General features: G+C 46.2%; 4 protein-coding genes across 4 annotated transcripts; all 4 read left to right on the forward strand.

The window, feature by feature from the left end:
- The first annotated feature begins 261 nt into the window (after positions 1-261).
- LOC135942308 (zinc finger protein 665-like) lies at positions 262-21,061 on the forward strand. Its single transcript, XM_065488348.1, has 6 exons — positions 262-572; positions 632-769; positions 856-1,178; positions 17,710-18,700; positions 18,991-19,010; positions 19,864-21,061. The coding sequence occupies exons 1-6, from the start codon at positions 438-440 to the stop codon at positions 21,059-21,061; spliced, it is 2,805 nt and encodes a 934-aa protein (XP_065344420.1). The 5' UTR covers positions 262-437.
- LOC135943579 (zinc finger protein 614-like) lies at positions 2,792-4,198 on the forward strand. Its single transcript, XM_065490206.1, has one exon. The coding sequence runs from the start codon at positions 2,915-2,917 to the stop codon at positions 3,395-3,397; it is 483 nt and encodes a 160-aa protein (XP_065346278.1). The 5' UTR covers positions 2,792-2,914; the 3' UTR covers positions 3,398-4,198.
- On the forward strand, positions 13,402-14,424 carry LOC135943577 (zinc finger protein 596-like). Its single transcript, XM_065490204.1, has 2 exons — positions 13,402-13,693; positions 13,757-14,424. The coding sequence occupies exon 2, from the start codon at positions 13,833-13,835 to the stop codon at positions 14,418-14,420; it is 588 nt and encodes a 195-aa protein (XP_065346276.1). The 5' UTR covers positions 13,402-13,693; positions 13,757-13,832; the 3' UTR covers positions 14,421-14,424.
- Positions 21,037-24,031, forward strand: LOC135943574 (zinc finger protein 254-like). Its single transcript, XM_065490199.1, has 3 exons — positions 21,037-21,109; positions 22,033-22,936; positions 23,514-24,031. Exons 2-3 carry the CDS (start codon positions 22,100-22,102, stop codon positions 23,868-23,870), a joined length of 1,194 nt encoding a protein of 397 aa, XP_065346271.1. The 5' UTR covers positions 21,037-21,109; positions 22,033-22,099; the 3' UTR covers positions 23,871-24,031.
- The last annotated feature ends 122 nt before the right edge of the window (positions 24,032-24,153 follow it).

Here is a 24,153-nt window from a genome sequence, read left to right on the forward strand (position 1 = left end):
CAAAATCGCACCACCTGGCGGATGCTGAGGGAAAGAAGCAAAAAATCAATACATTGCCAACATAACAATGATCTGATATTATCAAACACTTTATATTTGTGATAAAAAATAAATAAAATCTAGTTAACAACAATGAATTTAATTAAATCAACTGTAATAATTATTTCACTGTGAATTTAAAGCATTCTATGGATGACCAGAATAGCTGTTAATTATTCTTCATGTTGGTGTCGCCGTGAGAGTCAATTTTTTCGCGCTTCTCTCTCCCCCTGATGCCCCTTTAAAATTGACGTTTGGACGCCATTACGAGAAGAGTCGGCCGGTCCGCCCTTTTCGGCGCTCGAGATTAGACAAATTTGGCCATTAAATGTACAAATTGGGCGTCGAAAAGGCAGTAAGTCTGTCTAGTAAACCCGGCTAGCTGTGTTCAGGCACAAATGACGTCGAGCGTGACCGATTTGTGCCGCCTATGCGGCACAGACACCTTCAACATAGTGCGGCATCATATTTTTGAAGCCGAAAGCTTGGCTAAATGCATAGCCAAAAAGATCGCCGAATGCCTACCTGTGAACGTGAGTTTGCCGTCTTTTAGTTTGCAACTCAAATTCTTGATTGCTCTCGTCCTCAACAGGTCACACCGCAGGATCGGCTTCCTAAACACATGTGCGGCGAATGCGCGTACAAACTGGACCTGCTGAGCGAGTTCAGAGACAAAGCCGTCAAGACTGAGCATCTCCTCGAATCCCTGGTGGATGGGGTCAAGCCTGAGGTCAGTTGTTCGGATTCTCTGTGTTGATATCAGCTGTCTTTATTTACAAACAACTCACGGGTCATCGTGTTCTATCATTTTTGCAGATATTAGAGAATGAAGAGCCTGACAATGACTTGGGAGCCGACGACGGCTTTCGGTCGGACAGTCCGGATCAGCCAGAGCCGGAAGTGCTGATCAAAGAGGAGGATGCGGAACCACGTCCGGAGAGGAGACCCGTACGAAAGGCGGCTAGGAAGGTCGGAAGGCCGCGAGGCCGAAAGAGGAAACAGACTGAGATTGAGCCCGACACTGAGGAGGAGGTGGAATCCGAGGAGGCGCCCAAGAAGGCCGTTAAGAAGGAAGAAGCCCCTCCCAAGGTGTACAGGAAGCGCGGCCGCAAACCCAAGAATAACAAGGAGAGCCCAGGGTGAGTGGCCTAACTTACCTTCTGCCTGCCTAAATCTATGTTTAGTTTGTTTTTGTCCAACAATGAAGAAAGAGGTAGTCAGGGTTTTCAGCTCGGGATCACAACATTGACGAGCGTAGCTAGCTTTTAAATCTACACAGGACGATCGGGTGGACGCAGCTGGAGGGAAAAAATTAATTAATTTTTAATTAAATATGCCTCCACCCTTTTGGTCCTGCGCTTCATTAAAGTGTCAGGGACTCCCTTCTTGTATGCAGATACATCCCAGCCTTAGAATATTAAAGATCTTAAATTTTTTATGGCATGAAGCTGCTTGCCAAAACTGAAAATTAAATTAAAAATCGGGCTGTGAATATTAATTAGTTTTTGGGGTTTATTAAATTTACATCAAATGCTACAAATCGAAAGAAACGATAAACTCGCTCGGCACGGTTTCGCTCAAAGACAAAGGTGGCAGGAGTGTGCAGGCAAAATGAGCTGACCGGTGGCTTGTGCTTGCAGGTGGGAGCGGCCGTTCGTTTGCCACATGTGCGGCCGCAGCTACCGCAGCAGCAGCCACCTGAGCGGCCACTTTAAAGTGCACCTGCCACCCGAGTTCAAGTGCGAGTTCTGCGGCAAACAATTCGTGTACAAGCGCCACTTGGGCCAGCACGTGGAGCGCCACTTGGGCGTGACGCACCAGTGCGAGGTGTGCGGCACGCACTTCAGCCAGTCCAATTCGCTGTCCACGCACATGCGGACGCTGCACTCGCAGATCGAGAAGCCGCTAGCGTGTGTCGTGTGCCTGAAACGGTTCGGCCGAGGCGAGGACCTCAAGCGCCACATGCGAATTCACACGAACGAAAAGCCGTACGCGTGTAACCTGTGCCAGTGGAAGTTCACGCAGTCGAGTCAGCTGCGCACGCACAAGATGGGCAAACACGGCATTATGCCTCACATTTGCGACCTCTGCGGCCAGGGATTCCGAAACAAGCCGCTCTTCCGACAGCACTGTAAAGAGGCGCACCACAAATACATCTGAAAGTGACCAATAATGATGTTGAGAGGATTTTGATATCCATTTTATATTTCAAACTAAGTGGACCATGTGTCAAAAATGTCAGTATCCTACAAACAAGCATTACCTAGTCGATTTAATAAAATAACAATAAAATGTTTTGTAATTATCCTCTTTTATTTGATTTATTTTATTAATTTACCACGAAATTAATTTAGTCAAACTGCACTTAAAATTACAAATACCGCACTTGAACCTATTTTCGTCGAATTATCTCGAGTGACACCTTCGGCTGGTCTAGAATATCCCCTCTGAAAAATTGCTTTGCCCTTTGTACGTTGAGTGACCAAAATCTAAAGCGAGCGCTGTTCGGCAGTGAGGAGGATCAGCATTGGGACTCGAGCTGGAAACGCTTCTTTCCTGACCTGGGCGCCACGCGCATTCGCAACCGCAGCAGCAGCACCTCAGAGCGCAAGCCCCTGTCGAGAGATCCGGTGCCCATGACTTGCGACATTTGCGGAAAGACGTACGCTGGCGAGTTCAAGCTGCAGCGGCACCGCACGCGACACTTTGCGCCGGAAAAACCCGCAATATGCGAGGTAAAATGTTGCCGCCGTTAACCAAAATCAGCAATCCAGTTTTGATTAGAAATTTAAAATTAATTGATTGCTGTGTTCAAGTATTTGGGGAAAAAATAACCAATTCCGGTCCGAACCGCCAGGTCTGCGGCAAGGTGTGCATGGACAAGGGCAGCCTGCGGCAGCACCGCTTCATTCACCAGGACCGGCGGTACGAGTGCGACTTCTGCAAGCGGCGCTTTGTGATGAAAGGGGCCGTGCGCGAGCACGTGCGCACGCACCTCGAAGACCGCACTTTCATTTGCAAGGAGTGCGGCGCCGGCTTTAAAGTGGACCGAACGTTGCGCAGCCACATTCAGAACGTGCACAAAAACGTCAACAACGACCCGCAGACGTGCAAGCTGTGCGGATTGGTGTTGAACAACAAGCGCTGCCTGGAGAGGCACCTCCGCACGCACTCTGGCGAGCGGCCGTACGCGTGCGATCTGTGCGAGGCGCGCTACGGCTACCGGAACAGACTCGTTTCGCACAAGATGTCAGTGCACAAGATCATGCCGCACAACTGCAAACACTGCCCCATGGGCTTCAGAGTGCGCCGTGACCTCTTGGGGCACAGCCTTGAGGTGCACGGAATCCACGTGTGAAAATAAGGCTGATCGGCCGAGATTTTAAAACATTTTGCCATTGATCTAACAGAGATCTGTTGTAAATAACTCGCTATATCGACCTGAGTGTTACGATACTCAAGATTTTATCTCAGATTTAAAATAAAACTCCATAGTTTCTTCAAGAAACGTATTTATTTTGTATGCCTTCGTAAAATTCTAAAACAAGCAGAAAAACAGATTTTTTATTTGAAATAAATATTTAAAAAATATTATTAATAGAAATTTTCGTTTTATTACCATAGGAAAATTAACAAAAGGAAACGATAAAATGAATAAAAATGCTAAAACGTACCTCTAAAAGAATTACAAAATAAATTTTTGTTTTTGTGGTGCAGAGGAAATTTTTCACAGTGACTTGGAGCAAATAAATATAAAGCTTTTTACAATCAATCCAATTCACCAGTTGCGTAAGCTCTGGGTATTTGAATCCAGTAATAGATGACGGCAGTGGTTTCTTTCGATTTTAAAGATTTAAGACTCACTGCGCATTCTATTTCTTAAATTTTTGCTCTTGGCGAGCTGTAAACAGAAACAAGGCCAGCCATTCGCCGTAGAAACGTCGGATATGAATTTTTTTAAAATGGCTTGACTGATTTTGGTTTTCAGCACATTGGAAGGATTTAGTCTAAAATCATAGTACCTAAATAATCGAAAGAATGCGTTGGCGCTATATTTTGGCGGCTTACGCAACTTGTGAATTATTTCTACCATGAATGTTCCGAATCAAAATTTGGGCGAGCAGCGGTATCAAAATATTAAAGGCGTTTGTGTCGGCGTTCGCAGGGTGTGCGACGTGTGCGGCAAGCTGTGCCGGACGGAGCGGCTGCTGCAGCGGCACCGCGTCACGCACTTCCCGCAGACGCACTCGGCGGTAGAGTGCGCGTTGTGCGGCGCCACGTTCCACGGGCGCCGCTTTATCGAGTCTCACATGCGCGTGCACGACTTTTGCGCCGCCAAGTGGACGTGCGAGCTGTGCGGCGCCACGTTCAAGGGCAAGCAGGCGCTGCAGCGCCACCAGCGCGCCATCCACCTCAAGGACAAGAGCGACCACACTCCGTGTCCCGTGTGCCGTAAGCTGATGCCCGGCAAGTACCACATGCAGCGCCACATGAGAACGCACACAGGCGAAAAGCCGTACGCTTGCGATTTGTGCGAGTGGCGTTTCGCGCAGTCCAGCCAGCTGCGCACGCACAAGATCTTCAAGCACGGCGTCATGCCGCACACGTGCCGCCTTTGCAACGCCGGCTTAAGGTCCAAGGCAGCGCTCAACAAGCACAGAGAGCAGTTCCACTGACATTAAAAATTGTGATAGTTCGGTGTACTGAGATTTTTACAAACAATTTAATGAACACTACAAAAAAGCCAGTTGCTTGTGTTTCAAGCCACAAGTTGGAAACACCGTCAACTTGCAAGTTAATTGCTATTGGCACTAAATTATAACTTTACTGACTGAGCATTCCATGTTTATGGGAAAGGCTCTATAGATCTTGAAATTTAAATTTTTAAATTAAATTCAGCTACCTCTATAAACATAGAGCTTTTTTCTGCATCACTACAGAATACAGAAGTTTCCCTTGTTAATTTCAGGATTGCATTTAGTTAAAACCACCCGGTATATTTCAGCACTGATATATGTACCACTCAATTTTTACTAATTTCTTACGCATGAAATGCCATCTTTAAATTGTTTCCATTTTCCGGTGAAAATCTAAAATTTGCGGTCGGAGTAGTCAAAATTTCCTCTTCTGTGCGTTTTTTTTTTTATTTTAAATTGTCATTATTAGCTGCCTCAACTTCGCCAATAATTTCTCTGACAATTTATCAAGTCGAGGTCATGAGCTAATAAGTAGAGAATTATTGAAAACTGTGGTGCAAGAAACTGATAAAAATGGAAAAAACGGGGCTTACCACTGCACTACATTTTTTTAAATGCGGGTATATTGCAATTCTAGCAAATTTATTGATGCTGAACTGTTTTGAACCTTTGGTTGGAGCCCTAATTTAAAAGCTAATTCCTGTTCCGTCTGAGGATTGAGAACAACTCGAAGCGTTCTGAACTTACCAAGGCATTGATTATGTTCATAAATCTGGAAACATTTTAGAGCACTATAATTTACATAATGTGATGGCTAACGATTTGCGTAATTAGTGAGTAAAAAATACAGGAATAATATAAGGTGGCATTTAAGTCGATATAATATTAACCATGAAATCTTTTAGAATCTAACTCTGCCCTGATTATTTTATGGTGCATGTAAGCGAATACAAAATATGAAAAAAATGTCTCGAGGTGACGGACATATTGTATATTTTGACGGAAAGCAGGAAACGCAAATGGGGTCTAGAAGGAAGACACGTCTAATGGCCGTGTCTGTTCGCAGAAAGCGGGTGTGGGCGGCGTGCGACGTGTGCGACAAGTTGTTCCGCAAAGGGTCGAACCTGCGCGACCACCGCCTCAGCCACTTTCCCGAACTGCGCGCGTGCGTATGTGAATTGTGCGGCAAGACGTTCCAGGGGAGCCGCGGCCTCGACCAGCACCGCGCCATCCACTTTCCGCGCAAGTTCGCGTGCGACCTTTGCGGCAAAGCGTTCACGCGCAAGCCCAAGCTGACGGAGCACATGCGCGCGCACCTGCGCATCAAGTCGTTCCAGTGCGAGCACTGCGCGCGCTGCTTCACGCTCAACAACGGCCTCAAACGGCACATCGCCAACGTCCACACCTGCAAAAAGAAGTCCTTCGAGTGCCCGCTGTGCGGCATCACGGTGTCCCGCAAGTGCCACCTCGAGCGCCACATGCTGACGCACACGGGCGAACGGCCCTACCCATGCGACCTCTGCGACATGAAGTTCACGCAGGATTGCATGCTCAAGAGCCACAAGATGAACGTGCACAAAATCATGCCCTACGCGTGCCGCTCGTGCGACGCCTCCTTTAAGATCAAGTTGGAACTGGTCGACCACTGCGTCGCAGCCCACAATTTATATACCATTTGAACGATAAATAAGTGGATGAATTGACAAAAGCGTTTGATACTCTTAATTATAACAATGGCAAGACTGAACAAACGGCTATGTAAATACTAGTAAATAAATTGACATTCGAAAACAAAGTAATTTGCATTTATAAGGAAACGTTGGATTGGGAATCTCAAGTGGGAATTTAGCAAAAACGAATCATGAGCGCCGGGGCCAGGTTGCGATCTGTGTTGGTTCCCGCCGGTCAGAAGTGAATATGGCGTCCAAATAATGGAGGCCAATCAGGAGACAGTCCAGCGGCCAATCAGACGCGTCAAAAAAGAGGCGTGCCGACCTAATAATTTCATTCCCGCGCATTTTGTTACATTTCCATTGGCCTGATGGGCCATCTAACGGTCGATCCGCCAATTACCTGGCTAATCAGCTGTTAGTAAAGAAATATTAACAAAAATATTCATTGTTCTGAAGGTATTTTCATGATAAATTTTCCAAGAAAATTTCATTTTACGTTTGAAACTCTCCCGCCGTACTCTACCAGACGTCATGTCTGATTGTCGCGTGAATCCGGCCCCCGTTGCCAAAAATTTCAATGGAACTTGTTTTTAAAAGTCGGGCTTATTATTTATTTTGACTTTTTCAGTTAAATTAACAGGCCTCAGATAAAAGTAATTAAAACAGGTGAAGAGCCGCATGAAAAAAACTGTCAAGCAGTCTGTGCTGAATGCAACGCGTTCAAAACGGAGAGCAATGAGGCGACTGGTTAGTTGATGGTCACGCGTTGCTTTCAGGTGCCCGACGTCCGCCGAGAAGACGCGCGAGGCAAATAGCGAGGCGGGCGGCGGCGCCGAACCGGGCCTCAAGTGTCCGCACTGCGGCCTGGCGGCGGCCACGCGGGAGCAGCTGCAGCTGCACGTGCGCCAGGGCTGCTCGGCGTGCACGTTCATTTGCGAGTTGTGCGGCAAGCACGTGCGCAGCGTCAAGGCGCTCGTGCGCCACCGCATCGTGCACTTTCCGAAAACGCTCGAGTGCGACTTCTGCAAACGCACCTTCCATCACAAGGAAACCATCTCGAAGCACGTGCGCACGCACATGAACGTGCGGCCCTACCAGTGCACCTACTGCACCAAGAACTTCAAGCACGCCAACATCCTGAACGACCACATCAACGTCGTCCACATGGGCATTACCAAGGACGCGTTTCCGTGCGTCGCCTGCTCGCGCACCTTCTGCCGCCGCAGCCACCTCGAGCGCCACATGCGCGTGCACACGGGCGAACGCCCTTACGAATGCACCGTGTGCAACGCCAAGTTCGCGTCCAGCTACAATATGCGCGCGCACCGCGCCTCCGTGCACAAAATCATGCCACACGTGTGCTACGTCTGCCGGTTCGGCGCGCGCACGCGCCAGGCGCTCGCCGACCACTGCCTCGAGGCGCACGGCATGTATATTTGAGCCTGGCGAAAAAAGTTGAAATTAAAACCAGTGACTGTTTTGGAGACTGTTTCTGTTTTCTGAGCACACCAACCGATTCTAGAGGGTCGAATTAGGTAAAGGGGATATTATTTCCGACCAAAGAGTCCTGCGCGACGTGCGAACTTTTTTTCCCGCCAAAACAATATGAATGCGAGAACTGCGCATGCGTCAGAGGGGGTTTGAGCACTTGCCTGGACGAATGGCTTCTTTGTCAGATCCCGCCAGCTCTGACGCATGCGCACTTCTCGCAATCAATTGTTTCGGCGGGAAAAAGTTCTACTTGTGCTACGCACGTCGCGCTGCACTTTCAGGTAGGAAAAAAACCATTTTACCTAATTCGACCCTCAAGAATCGATTGGTGCGCTCTGAACTTTGTCAAAGACGGTCTTTAACTGTTTTAAGCTTTTTCTTTAGATACAATGTTAATTTTAGAGCATTATGAGTAAATCAAGTCAAACTAAACATCTCATGGAAATATCAATAATTCACCAAAGAAGTCCTGAGATCAAAACTAGATGTTTCCATTGCTATATTGTAATTTTCATATAAGATTTTAACTTAAATCTGTAATATAAAGGGCACGAGAGGGCCAGATTTGATTTTTAGAAATTTAGTATACCTGTCGAATTGTATGGTCTAAAAATTTAAATTCAGCTGAGTAGACGTTGTGAATTTTGAACATCCTCTCAGCTTCTTCATGTTGAATATAAATGTGAAACAAATCATGATATTTTTCTAAAAAAGAAAGAAATCATAATATGCTAAATAAAGCTGGAAAATCCTAAATAGATTGCATTTTCTGTTCTGTTGCGCAAGCAATACTAAGCTCTTGTTCTTCAATGAGAGCTAGGATTCCCTGAATTTAATTTGGAATTTTTATATTGAAAATTACTGCCATTCAGGAGCCTGATAATATAATATTTTAAATTAAATTAATCCAAATACAAGCGATTAATTAATTAACTAAATGGGTTTCATAACGGTTTAAGAATTTAATTAGAAATTGTTTCAATAAAGGTGGGTGGTCAAGGTTAAAATTTTAATAAAAAATCTCGCGCTCTTTGATTGGACATCAGTTATTGTTTACTGCCTCCAAGGGCTCGGTACTTCTGCTTCTGGGAGATAAAAAAATGCGAAAGACTCACTATCAGCAGCTGAGTTTGTTATAATTAAAATCTGGAACAAACTGAGGCTATAATATTGCCCTCTCAGTTCTGACTTAAACAATAATTATTGTACTAACAAGCCAGCATGCAATCGAAACGGGCGCCGCAGCAGCGTGAGAGAGAAGACGCTGACCACGCTTTGCTCTGTTGGCAGATGGCAGTGCCCGCGATGCTGGCGCACGTTCAGCACGCGGAGTCTGCTGCGCGAGCACCAACTGGGCCACAAGTCGGGCGACGCGGCCGCGGCGGCCGGCAACGCCATGTGCGACGTGTGCGGCAAGCAGTTCTCGGCGCGGCGCCTCGTGCTGCAGCACCGGCGGGCGCACTTCGCGTCCGAGCGGCGCTACACGTGCCACTTCTGCGGCGTGGCCTACCTGCACAAGTACCAACTGCGCGACCACATGATGACGCACCTCGACCTGCGCACCTTCCAGTGCGAGGTGTGCGCCGAGACGTTCTCGCACCCGGCCAACCTGCGCCACCACTACAAGCGCCACCACCTGGCGGCGCCGCTGCAGAAGCGCCACAAGTGTCCCTACTGTCCGAAGCGCTTCCAGGCGCCGGCGTCCGTGCGCCGCCACTTGGTCACGCACACCGGCGAGCGGCCGTACGCGTGCACGCAGTGCGACAAGTATTACCAGCACGTGGACAAGCTCAACGACCACAACATGCGCGTGCACAAGCGCATGCCCTACGTGTGTCCCGTCTGCGCGGCCGGCTTCCGGCTGCTCAAGGAGCTGGCCGTGCACTCGTACCAAGAGCACCAGGTGCAGACCGTCGACCTGCAGCGCGCCCGCACCACCAACGCTACCTAAAATCCAAACTATTCCGACCGCATTTATAAATAGGCATTTCAAATTAAAATACTGATAGCAGTAATTGACAGAATTGCAGAATTTGACTTGCTTTTTTTATTTTCGCAACACAAATTATGGTCTATCAATGAGAATTTATTCCTGAGCACCACTCGAACATTACCTCATATTATATGTCTAATTTCAAAGACGCTCATTGAAAAGAATTAAATAATAAAGTAGCAAGTAGTAATGATCGTGCCTGCAAATTAATTTTCTCTCACTGCATAATTTTACAAGCCAGTAAAAAATCTAACGACAAAGCTTATAGTCCTCTTTTAAAAACTGTTAATAATACTTTCACGTTCTGTATAATTTTATCTTTTGATAATTAGCTGTTTTAAGACTAAAAGACTGTTCCATGTTCACTGTGCCATATTTATGTGTTCCATGTGCCAAGCTTGACGCGATTTAAAATTGTATAAATTTAGACTACGTAATACTTTCAATCTTGTCACGATGATGAAATTTGAATGCATTAAAAGCTAGTAATATTTATAAGAATGGAGATTTCAATGCGTAATTTTTTTTAAAAGGAACCCCGGTTACATTCCGCTCTAGCATGCATTTTTTTGCCTCAAATGTGTAGACTTCCATGAACAGTAACATTTCCGGGCTACGAAGTAGAACAGGTTTCCCATGTAAACAGGCCATTTGCATCCAATCGTGATGAAATTTGGAGACTAATCAATGCAATTTTTTGGCAATACATCAAAATTTTATAAAATTACGGAAAATAAAATAAAATATATTTATTTTTTAAATAAAAAAAATAAACTCTTAGAGACGCTTGTAGTCGCCTTTATGAAAAAATCTGAGAATTTTGGAAAGAGGATATGTCCCAGAAATCAATTCGTCTCATTAAAGGGATTAACCAAAAATCATCACGATTGAACCAAATTCGAATTTTGAAAGCAGTGCTAGATTGAAAAATTTGAACTGGTGGCCCATGTAAACATCACAGAAGTGCGCCCATTTGAGGGGAAAAATTGCTTGTCTCAGCGGAAAGATCTTGAGGTTGACGCTTTGAGTACGTATAGCAGACTGCAAAATTCGAACTGAAGCGATCGCTAGTTCAGTCATCAGATTGACACAGTGCATCAGCCTGGCTCCGTTTGCCTGCTTAATCCCCAAAAAGACAAATTGACCACATATTTTGTGAGAAATGACAAGCTGCTGCTGCCTTTCCAGTGCCAATTTCGTGATACTCCCTTAAACTACTCTATAGAACTGGCCAAGCTTAAGTTTCAGCTGCAAGACTGCGAACAAGCTCAGAAAATTAAATAATACGATTAGTGAACCGAACTTATGATATTATGCGTGAATAAAGTATGTTTACTAACTGATATATTACAAATTTCTATTTAAATTAAGCTATACCGACTAAAAAAAACCTAGTTTGACTCAAAAAAAGGTCTGATAATACAATTATTAGCGAATATACCCACAAAATTGCTAAAAATTATTCTTATTAATTTAGAGCAAACCTTAACCTGGGATTTATAATTGACGGGACAGACTGGAATTTAATTTTAGTTTTAGAATATTATTGGGTATGGTGGTGTCTTAAGTAAGTCCTAACCCTAGTACAAATACATATTGCTTATAAGTATAAATGTGAAAGTACTGCCGAGCAGGGATTTGACGTTGAGCTCTGTTGGCAGATGGAAGTGCCGCACGTGCTGGATGACCTTCGAGAGTAAGGAGGAACTGAAAGAGCACAAGAAGGTGCACAAGACCTCGGAGGTCTCGGCGATGTGCGACATTTGCGCCCGCCAGTTCAAGACCAGGGAGGTCATGTACCAGCACCGGCGCTTGCACATCGCCTCGGAGCGCCGCTTCGCTTGCCACTTCTGCGGCATCGCGTTCCTGCACAAGTGCGTGCTGCGCAACCACATGCACGTGCACTTGGACAAAAGCTACCTGCAGTGCGAGTACTGCGCCGCGTCGTTCACGCACCCGCGCAGCCTCAGCCGCCACATCAACGACATGCACATCAGGGGCGCCCCGGAGAAGAAGTACGCGTGCACCTACTGCACGCGCCGCTTCACCGCGCCCATCCACCTCGAGCGACACATGCGCACGCACACCGGCGAGAAGCCCTTCCCGTGCGAGCTCTGCGAGATGTCCTACTCGCGCGAGGACAAGCTCAAGGAGCACAAGTACAAGGCGCACCAGCTCATGCCCTACACCTGCCCAGTGTGCAGCAAGGGCTTCCGCCTCGTAAAGGAGCTCGTCTCGCACTCGTTTGAGCTGCACGGCGTCCACGCGTACGACATGTCGCGAAAACGCATCATTACCAAGCCTTAGAGACTCGAGTGAATAATACGTCGACAAAGTGATGTTGATTTTTGTTTCTTTTCTAAAAACGGCGGGAAAATGGTGACATCTCTTTACTGTAAAGCGCACAGAATAAGCTGAGAGATTTTTAAATTTTAGTTAACCTAAAACTACAAACTTTTGTTTTTTAAATCTTTTATTATTGAACACTAGTAACTTAATTTTTTAACTCGAGATTGATCCTGAAGCACGTGAGCAACGCAGCCAACTGCAAATTAGAAATAAGATATTATGTATACTCTCGCATGAAACTGCACACGCTCTTGCCAACTAAGTATTTACAAAAATATGTAAAGCTGGACAGAAAGGAAGTCCGCTTAACTGATTTGCCATAACATATATTTGTACAATTTTTTAATTTTAATCCGCCCCCAGAAGGCGCGGTATTGTAACAAAGGAACACTCGCAAACATTCCACTCGCGCACTGTTGACTAACTAACTCGATTCAGTTATAATTTGCCACACGATTGATTGAATTCACATTGACTAACTGTGCTGTGCCATTCAGCTCTGTTAGCAGATGGCAGTGCAGGACGTGCTGGAACACGTTTCCCACAAAGGGCGCGCGCGATTACCACAGCCAGCAGCAGCACTCGGACACGCGGCTGACGGCCATGTGCGAAATCTGCTCGAAAGAGTTCAAAACTCGCGAGGCGCTGCGCTACCACCGGCGGCTGCACATCGACTCGGAGCGCCGCTTCGTCTGCAACTTCTGCGGCATCCGCTTCGTGTTCAAGCACCAGCTGCGCGACCACATGTACGTGCACCTGAACGTGCGCGACCACCAGTGCGAGTTCTGCGCGGCGCTCTTCTCGCACCCGCACAGTCTGCGCAAGCACATCCAGTACCACCACGGCAAGGGCCGGCCCGAGCGCAAGTACGCGTGCACCTACTGCCACAAGACGTTCCCGGCGCCCACGCACCTCGAGCGCCACGTGCGCACGCACACCGGCGAGAAGCCGTTCCCGTGCGGCCACTGCGAGCTCAGCTACTCGCGCGAGGACAAGCTCAAGGAGCACCAGCTCAAGGCGCACCAGCTCATGCCCTACGTGTGTCCCGTGTGCAGCGCCGGCTTCCGCCTCGTCAAGGAACTGGTCACGCACTCGTTCGAGATGCACCAGGTGCACGCGTACGATATGTCGCGCAAAAGGATCACCACCAAAGATTGAGAGCCCTGAATGTCATTTTGCTGCCATATTTCAGTATTCGAGCTGGAACTTTATTTTTAATTTTATTGAAAAATTATTTCAAATAGTGGGAAAATACCCTGTTAATACCTAAAAGCACAAAAATCGATGCTATTTTATTTATCAACCCGACTCTTGTAATGATTTGCTTGCTTTTGCAGCAAATTCACGATTTTACTGCTTTAATTTTGCCAGCTAATGTGATTTTTTTAATTCTTATTTGTGTTTTAGTGTGCCATTTCCGCCAAAATTATTATAAACCTCAAAAGCAAGAGGTTGTAAAGCCTAGTGACAAATTTGCACAGAAATTTAACCGCGTGTGATGCCTCTGTTGGCAGATGGCAATGCAACAAGTGCTGGGAATTGTTCGGAACGCGCGGCCTGCTGGTCGCGCACCGCAAGCAGCAGCACCAGATGGAGCGCCGCGAACCGCTGACCGCCATGTGCGAGATCTGCTCGAAAACGTTCAAAAACCGGTCGCAGCTGCGCGTGCACTTCCGGCTGCACCTCGACTCGCAGCGCGTGCACAAGTGCGACTTCTGCGGCATCACGTTCATGTTCAAGAACCAAATGCAGAACCACATTTACGTGCACCTCGGCGCCAAGGAGCACCAGTGCGAGTTCTGCGCGCGCACCTTCGCCCACCCCGCCAGCCTGCGGCGCCACGTGCGCTTCCACCACCTGAACAAGCGGCCGGAGAAGAAGCACGCGTGCCACTTGTGTCCGAAGCGGTTCACCGACCTGTTGCCCCTGCAGAGGCACATCCGCATTCACACCGGGGAGCGGCCGTTCGCCTGCGAGATCTGCGACTCGCGTTTCTCGCGCGACGACAAGCTGCGCGAGCACCAGTTGCGACACCACGACGTGATGCCGCAGCGCTGCGTCATGTGCGGCGCCGGCTTCCGACTGGTGCGCGAGCTGGTCGCCCATTCCTTCGAGGTGCACAAGGCCCACCTGTACGACCTGTCGCGGCAGAAGCAGCGCCTCGTCACCCGGCCGTGAAACCCGGCAAAAACAAAAATAAAGTGCTGACGAATTGTGAACAAAATAATGAAAGTATTAATTTTAGCTGGTTAGGTTTTACTTTGGACAGTAACTTTTTGTATAGCTTTTTACTCGAGTTTTATTGAAACGACGCTCTCTGATTGTGAGATACAATAAAGTAGCATTTCTTTTCAAGTAAAATTGTTAATTTTTTATTAAATGGACGCAACCAAACCGTGGTGAAATCAGCTGGTGGTGTAAAATTTCAGCAGATCCTACTGAGTAGTTTTTATTCTGTATTTTCTATTTTTGAGGCCTACCATCCCATAATTTTTTTTAGAAATTTGATTATATTAGGGTTCTGAACGGTAAATAAATCAGCAATTGGTGAAGAACAAATTAAGCAAATAAAATAAACGGTCCTCTCTAGACTTGGATATGAAAAAGGGAGTGATCCAAATTTTAAATAATATCATTGAAATTCAATCTAGGGCATTGAAAACATGAAAGGGCTTTAAACGAGGGTAATTTTTTTAAATTACTGCATTCTTGCTAGGCTTAATAGCTTGATTGTAAATTAATCAATGAGAACATTGAAAAGAGAAGCAATATTTTATAGTTATTGGGCAATTTTTTAATTATATAAATTAGCAAAACATCGTTGCTTCTTCCCTAAAATTTTGCAGTGTTCCAAAAATGCCGGCTTTTTAAAGATAATTTTGACCAAGCCGGATTAGCAAAAATTAAAAGTAAAGCAAATAAAATAAAATAATTGAAGCATAAAATAGACACTTACCTTGAATTTTAAAATTAAAAATTGGGTCAATACAAAAAAATAAAATCTTAACGCAGTGTTTCAAAGGCATTTAACAACCTTTTTTAGCCATAAATCCAAACCAATTAAAAAAAAACATTTATACCGCCAAAAATTGCCTGGTTTTGACAACCCTGGCTTAAAACTGCTGGTCAAATTTTGGAATATTGAAATTTTTTAATTCCTGCACTTCCCTTGCAATTTATCTCGACATTAAAATAAAAATTAATTTAAACTTTCAATTTGCATTGCATACTATCAAAAATTGGGTTAAAAAATCGATTCCGTTAGTAAAGGACTCGGTACAGTCTCATATTTGAAGCATTTTGCGTAAAAATAAACGGCAAAAGCAGCAGCAACCGCAGACACACTGCCTGTATGACTGATGCGTGGGTCCGCTCTGTTAGCAGATGGCAGTGCTTCAGGTGCTGGTTGATTTTTCCGACGCGCCGCCAGCTGGCCCAGCACCGGCAGCAGGAGCACCAGAAACGCGGCGAGGCGGACGGCACCGAGACGACCGCCATTTGCGACGTCTGCGGCAAGGAGGTGCGCTTCCTCACGCAGCACCGGCGGGCGCACTTCGCGTCCGAGCGGCGCTACCAGTGCCACTTCTGTGGCATCTCGTACCTCTACAAGTGTCTGCTGCGCGACCACATGATGACGCACCTCGACGGACCGGCTTTCCAGTGCGAGATCTGCGCCATGACGTTCACGCACCGCGCCAACCTGCGCATGCACAACATCCGCAAGCACATGCAGGTGCCGGTCGAGAAGAAGCACCTCTGTCCGCACTGTCCGAAGCGCTTCCGCGCGCCCAACCTGCTCAACCGCCACCTGCTGACGCACACGGGCGAGAAGCCGTGCGTGTGCCACGTGTGCGGCAAGGCGTACCAGCGCGAGCACCAGCTGCAGTACCACCAGATCAAGAAGCACCAGCTCATGCCGCACAACTGCCCCGTGTGCGGCCAAGGCTTCCGTTACCAGAAGGAGCTGATCGCGCACTCGGTGCAGGCGCACCAGACCTACGTCGTCGACAAGTCGCGCCCCAGGCACACGCTCCTGCCCTAAACACCGCGCTCTCAATGTTAGCAAAATATTTCGTTTTTATTCAAAACTGCAGATTGAATGTCAGAATTTTAACGAAGGATTAGGATTATATATTTGATTTTTTTAATTTTTTTGGGCTAATCCATTTAGAGAAAAATTGTTCATAGTCTGGAAATAAAAGGCGCGGACATAATTTGCAGGAACAGTGAGCGTTTTTTTTAATTTCGAACTCTAATTGTATATAATCACTTTCCATTACATTTTATCAAATTAAGGGAGAGGCATTGCAGGCAACAGACCATTTTGAGTAATTAGGAAAATCTATAATGGCTACAAAATTTCTCATAATTTAGAACACCCAGCAAACTATTAGACTGTTTGTTTCTAATCAATGCTGGAATTATTTGGGAAATCGAAGGTTAGCTATATTTTTTATAATTTATTCTCAAATTTATCATGTTGCTTGACAAGGAGAGTTTTTTGCCTGTGATTTTGTATTATAGTTAGCAAATAGATAAATTTCGGGATTATAAAAAGATCTGAACTAAAACACTAAGCTAAAATAAGTATACCCCTCTAATTTTAATTGCATTTGATTTCAAATTTCTAACGAACAAGTTTTTAGATTTATTTAACTCTAATTTTTTGATGAACTCTAAAACAGTTGTTGAGTCATTAACTTAATTTTGTAATGAGTATGCCAGCATATTTAGAAAATGAAAAAACCCAAAGCAAAGAGTGAATTCACTTACAAAAGACTTATTCATGACTATTTATCATTTGCAACTTGTTGGTAAACTACTGAGTACCACAGTTAATTCGAAGAGTTTTATACCTTATCTCGTACCGTAATTTAGACACAGTCGCAACGACGACTATTTTGCGCCCAATTCCTGTCGAAATGCGTTAAAACCTATCAACTATTGTGATAAAATTTTGTAAAAAAATGGATCAATCGCAAAATGAATTTTTATTGTACTTTTTAAAGACACATAAACGGGTGCAAAAGAGAGAAAATTACGAATATTAATAAAAAAAAAAAACAATCGACATATTTCACCTCTACTAAATTATTTAAAGACCGTCTTTGGCGTAGTTTCTGAGCACACCAATCGTCGCGCTGCACTTTTTGGTCGGAAAAACCTCATTTTTACCTAATTCGACCCTGAAGAATCGATTGGTTTGCTCAGAAACATGGTCAATGAAGATCGATTGCTTTAAATTCAATTTTTATTAAAAGAAATCGTGATAAATGTCCAATAAAAAGAATTTAAGAAAATATTTTGACATCCCCGCTAACTCATCACATTCATCCTTTTTGTTTGCGATGACGAGTCGAATTAAAGCTGCTTCAACCCAAAAACGTTGCCAAAGAGTGAGTTGGGAGAGCGAGCAGAAGAACCGCCACTTGTGCCGTGCTAAATTGCCGCCCTGGTCGTGTTGCAGGCGCCGCTATGGGTGCTGCGGGCGGCGTTTCGCGTCGCAGCAGGCGCTGCGGCGGCACGCGTGCACGACGCTGCGGATGCTGACGTGCGACTTCTGCGGCCAGATGTACACCTCGCTCGAGGCCATCCGACGGCACGTACGGCGGCAGCACCTGCTGGCGCACGCGTGCCAGGCGTGCGCGGCGCGGTTCGAAAGCGCCAAGGGCCTGGAGCGCCACCGGCTGACCTGCCTGCCCGCCAGCTGTCCGCAGTGCCAGCAGAGCTTCCCGAGCGCGGCCGCCGTCGAGCGTCACGTGCGCTCGACGCACGAGGCGCGCTTCGTGTGCCGCTTCTGCGGCAAGCGCTTCGCGCTGCGCACCAAGCTGACGGACCACGAGCGCTCGCACACCAACGAGCGGCCGTTCGAGTGCGCGCTGTGCCCGGACAAGGCGTTCACCTCCAAGGCCTACCTGCTGGCGCACATGAAGCAGAAGCACGTGAAGCGCGAGGAGAGTCTCAGCTGCGACGTGTGCCTCAAGACGTTCGCCTCCATCAAGGGCCTGCGCAGCCACCGCGTCACGCACTTCGACGAGCTGAAGAAGTTCGTCTGCCGCATCTGCAAGGCCGCCTTCCACGCCCGGCACAACCTGGCCTCGCACCACCTGGTGCACACCGGCGAGAAGGCCTTCAGCTGCGAAGAGTGCGGAGCGCCGTTCACCCGCCGCTCCAGCCTCAAGGCGCACGTCAGCTTCAAACACAGCAAGGAGCTGGCCAGCCACGTGTGTCCCGAGTGCGGAAAGCGCTTCCCGCAGACGTCGCACCTCAAGAGGCACCTGCTCACGCACACCGGCGAGCGCAGCCACCTCTGCGACCTGTGCGGCAAGAGCTTCTCGCAGGTGGCGCATCTGCACACGCACAAGCGCCTCAGGCACAAGGTGCTGCCCTACGAGTGCGGCGTGTGCGGCCGACAGTTCAAATTGAAAACGGACTTGCTCACCCACATGGGCGAGCATTGATTGTGTAAACTCTGTATTCATTTTAATTTTGCCATTTTGTGAAACTTGTAACGAGACTTAAATTTAAGCATAGTTTGCTTGCGAAACTCAGCCATCGATCTTCATGAATAAAATCAATAAAAAGTTGAATAAAGCAAATAGAGCATTTTTACGTATTTTAAATTAAAACACACATTTAAAACATGCAAGTTCCAAGTTTTTCCCATAATTTTTAAATTTTGATTTGTAATAAAATATGTATTTAATTCACATTGACACTTTCTTTTAATAATCGAAAACCTTTTCAGCTCCTGCAGCGATCCAGAGAGTATTTCAGTCACAGGGAAATTTAAAATTTACTTTTGTCTATCACAGATAAAGCTTATTCTTTGTGATGCAATTCTAAGACATAGTTTACCTCACAGAATACAGAAGAAACTCAATCAATGCATAAATATGTCTTCCTCTTTGTGGTCTGTAAAATCATCCACAAAGTCATAGAAAAGCTTACGAGTGTTTAGAAAAAATGATAAATATAAAATATTCATTTTTTTTAAATTTAAGTGTCACTGCTAACTTCACATTGCAAATCAAATCAACAATACATCGTTATAGGCTGTTTAACTTTGTTCCACATTACTAAAGAGAAACTCGCAGAATTTTAAAGGGGATGTAATCAGTTACAGAATATTAAAAATAAAAAAATAAAATAACAACTGATACTAGTAATCGACTCAGATTGCATTTTTCATTGACAAAATCACCATCGACGCAACCCATAACATGCGCCTCATCATTTTATTTTCCACCCATTCCTTTAAATATAAAAATTAAAATCTTTCGATTAAATTTCCTGCCAAAGTATTGAAGCGTTTAAAAGAACTAACAATTACTAGTTTATTTTCTTAACACCAAAGAAATTAATATTTATGAGTTTGAGTTATTCTAACTTGATAATGTATCGAATATTCAACAGTATTATTTATAAATAAAAAATTTGGTTTTGACAAAATGTATTTTTCCTATTAAAGGTAGTTTATATTTTTATTTTTGATCTAAATTAGGATTTTTTCACAAAGTAGATTTGAGTGATTTGCCTGATTTGTGGCGTGGCGGAGGTAGCGCTCTGCACGCAGCACACCCTGATACACTGGGCGTTAACGCGTGCGTGGCTGTTGCAGAGGCGACGTCGACAAGGAAGAGAAGGAGGCGGCGGTGCAGCCGGCCGAGGTGGATCGGCTCGAGGCGCTGGACGCGCTGACGTGCGACGCGTGCTTCAAGCCATTCCACACGCTGCCCGACCTGAAGCGCCACTTGCGTTCGCACGCGAAGCGCATCACGAAGCGGCCGACGCCGTGCCCGTACTGCCGGCAGCGGTTCGCGCTGCGCTGCGTGGAGCGGCGGGTGCACATCGAGCGGTGCCACCCGCCGCGCTTCAAGTGCGACGACTGCGAGTACGTGGCGCGCTCGCTCGGCGACCTCGAGGAGCACTTCAAGGCGCAGCACGCCGTGCAGGTGCGCGTGCGCCGCGAGTTCTTCTGCGACCTGTGCCCGGGCCGCAAGGCGTACCTGAAGCGCCGCAGCATGCGCGAGCACTTCCAGCGACGCCACCTCAAGCTGAACGTGTGCCAGCACTGCGGGCGCGCGCACGGCAGCCCGGCGGCGCTGCTGGTGCACGAGCGGCTGCACACCGGCGAGCGGCCGTACGTGTGCGAGATGTGCGGCCGCGCCTACCACAACGCGTCCAGCCTCAACATGCACAAGCACTCGTACCACCGCGGCGACGCCAACCGCCGCGCCCCGCAGGACCGGCTCGTGTGCCAGCTGTGCCAGGAGCGCTTCCTCACGCTGGAGGCGGTGCGCGAGCACCTCGAGTCGGTGCACGGCGTCATGCGCGGCGACTCGGCGCGCGAGCGCGGCTTCGAGTGCGAGGTGTGCCACAAGCGGTTCACCGCGCTGCAGACGATGCGCGACCACATGCTGCTGCACCGCGGCGAGCGGCCGCACGAGTGCCACATCTGCAACAAGCGCTTCACCACGCGCAGCGTGCGCAACAAGCACGTCCTCGTGGTGCACCAGGGCATCGACGAGCGCCGCTTCGCCTGCTCGGCGTGCGGCAAGCGCTTCGTCAACCGCCACAAGCTGACCGTGCACGAGCGGCTGCACACCGGCGAGCGGCCCTTCACCTGCGAGGTCTGCGGCAAGACCTACACCAACGCCAGCCGCGTCAAGGAGCACAAGATGGCCGTGCACAAGATCATGCCCTACAAGTGCGACAAGTGTCCCAAGGAGTTCAAGGTCGGCTCGGAGCTGCGACTCCATCAGCTGGTGCACGCGCAGCTGCCGCAACCGCCGCCCCCGCAGCCGGTGCAAATGTGAACATTGACGAGATTTGATCCCTCTGTACTTATATAGGATTAATTTTGAGTAATGCATTATAACATGTATCTCTTTCTCTCTTTTATCAAAGCCTACATTTTCTCTCTCCTTATTTCATGTAAATTTATAAAATCGTTTTAATCGTACAAATAAAAATATGGTACTATTTACGCCTCAAGTTCCGAAGTTTTTGTTGGTAAGGAAGCAATGGAGACTTTAACTCTTGCATATTAGTAGTCGTTAGACAGGTGTGATTCAAACCAATAAAAATTTAGATTTTTCGCTGTTTTCAAATAGCTATGGAATAATTAAACGCGTTTTCTTCACCCTGGACTGTTTTAACATGCTATACAATGTATAATGTGACAGTAAAAGGTCGTTTTCCATTTTTCAGTATTAATTATAATCTCGAAATTTTATGGAGCAGTTTTGTAAAAGTTGTATGGAAAGCAAATGATGAGAATATAAATGTAGGACATGTTGCTCGCAAAAAGCTGGGTTTTTTCTTCAGTCTCACGAGTCTAAATTAGACAACAACTATTGAGTGACAGGGTTCCCCTTTAACGGATAGATTTCTATTTCATTTTATTCAAAAATGTTTTTATTAATGAAAAAATGAAGTTTTTACAACAAATATACACGAAGGAATTATGGATTGAAAAAGCAGAAAATTATTACAAAATGACGCTCTTTTCTTTTCTTAAAATTTTGCAAATTAGAAACTCATTTGGTGTGTGGGAAAATACATTCACGCTACTCATAAATCCAAAAATCCCATTGATTAGGCAGCAGTAGCCGGCCATCCACGCATTAGATCCATTGGTAATTGTCTTCTTTCAGCTATTTATTGTTTTGGAAAGCAATAATGCACATTTTTGCGTGCAACTAAAACCCCATTTAAATAAGAGCTGACTCAATTTTGACAATAAAAATCTTCTGAATGTAATTATAAGAAAAATTTTATTTCACAGGAACCGATTCTATATCCCGACGACCTCCTCATCAGGCAGAAGTCTGCGTCGGTCTGCACACTTCGCGATGCGGTCCATCAGCAAATTCGCCAAGCTAGAGGAAAAGGTGGACAGACAGCTGAAGTTGCAATTCCCAATTCCTGATGACCACAAGGAAGCCTCGGCCTGGGACAACAAAGATGAGTGCTGCAGCGTCTGCAAGCTGTACATTGGCGACGTTGAGAGCATGCAGGAGCACATTCGAAAGGAGCACCCTGAGAGCCTCAAGTGCAAAATCTGCAAAGAAGTCCTGAGCACCATTGAAAGTCTGAAAAAGCACATCATCAACCACAAGAACGGCTATTTTGAAAAAAGGGCTAAATTGATTCCTGTCGTGATGGTCAAACTGCCCTCCGGCAAAGTAGTTCGCAGACAGAGGTGCACGACGTGCAACAAGTTGGTGAGCAATCTCAAACGCCACACCGTAGTGGAACACACCAAGGACTACCGGTTCGGCTGCACAGAGTGCGGCAAAAAGTGCCCCCTGGAAGAGGACCTCGCCAGGCACATCAAAATCTGTCACCAGAAGGAGTTCCCTCATCTCTGTATCGAATGCGGCAAAAGGTTCTTCAGCAAAACTCTCTTCAGCGCCCACGAACGAAGGCACCGAGGCGAGAAATTCGCTTTCTGCGACACTTGCGGTGACGGTTTCTACTCGAAGCAATTGCTGGTTGCTCACATCCAATCTCGTCACTTACACACTTCGCGGGACCACCCATGTGACTTATGCTGCAAGCGCTACAAATCTCAAACAGCCCTGCGACACCACCGCATACTCCACTTTGATGAGTTCAAGAAGTTCGTTTGCAATATCTGCGGCACACGCTTTTTCAAGATGTGTTTGCTCAACTACCATGTCAAGCGCGTAAGTCAATTCTAATATTTATCCAAGTACAAAACAAAAAAATATTTTGTCGAAAAAAAAAATCTAAAATAATTATAGCGATGAGCTGGCTTCACAAGATATGCTTTCGATACAAAACAAGTACTCAAATCCAATCTTTTCCCCAATTTAATGTTCCGAGAATGCGATTAGTCAGCCCAGCCATCTCCATAATGGAATGTGGAGAATAGGTGCGTGCCAAATAGGAAAAATTGTTGTCCCCTACACTATTTGAGTACCTGTTTGCAATATTTATCTTTTTTCATTTCACTTTACTGTCAATTTAGTAAAAAAAATAGAGGTCTCAGCCGCGAGATTATTTAAGTTAGCGGCTGACAATTAATAATTTAAACGTGAAGTTTGATAGTGCTTAATGGCCCCAAGGGCCGGAAGACATTTTTTTTCTCCTGCACTTTTAAAATTTTTGACTATTTTCACCAGCGACTGGCGTGGCTTGCTGAGACCTCTATAAAAATTTAAATGGAACATCTCATAAAAAATGCTCAATAAATTATTTATCTTTAATCTGATTAAAACGTTTTCATTTCTGTTTATCCAGGTGCACACATTGGAGCGGCCGTTCCAGTGCGAAACCTGCGGCATGGGCTTCATCTTGCGCAGCGCAATGGCCACGCATGCCATCAGCCACATGGATGTAAAGATGCATCAGTGCCACTTTTGTCCCAACTCATATCGTTGGGCTCATAGCCTAAATCGGCACATGGCAAGCGCACACAGGGACCAGTTGGCTGCCTGGGTGTGCGACCTGTGCGGCGAGGAGTTGCATTCGGAAGTGTCTCTGATGAACCACAAAGTAAAAAAGCACCCCTTACCTCATCAGTTCCTCATTGCCCCTGAGGAGTTTCGAGAAGTGGGTGGACAAGCAGAGACGAGTTCATCGGTGGTCTTCTTTTAATTTTTGTAAAGCAGTAGCTCATCAGCTTGGGATAAATAGTGTCTCAAAAAATCTGAATCTGACGAATTTGGAGAATATATGTAGCTGCCAAAATTATTTTAAATGAATATGAAAAATGTTCTTGATAAATACATTAAATGAATTAACTGAACAGCTGAATTTCATTTTGTTCTCTGACATTCATTATAATTCTCTAACTAAAATTTATTAATAATTCATTTCTGATTAACTAATTTAATTTTCTTTTCTAAGGTAATGATTTTTTATTGGAAGTGTGCGTCTG

The sequence above is a fragment of the Cloeon dipterum genome, chromosome 4 (assembly GCF_949628265.1).
Source record: "Cloeon dipterum chromosome 4, ieCloDipt1.1, whole genome shotgun sequence".
Taxonomy (NCBI): Eukaryota; Metazoa; Arthropoda; class Insecta; order Ephemeroptera; family Baetidae; genus Cloeon; species Cloeon dipterum.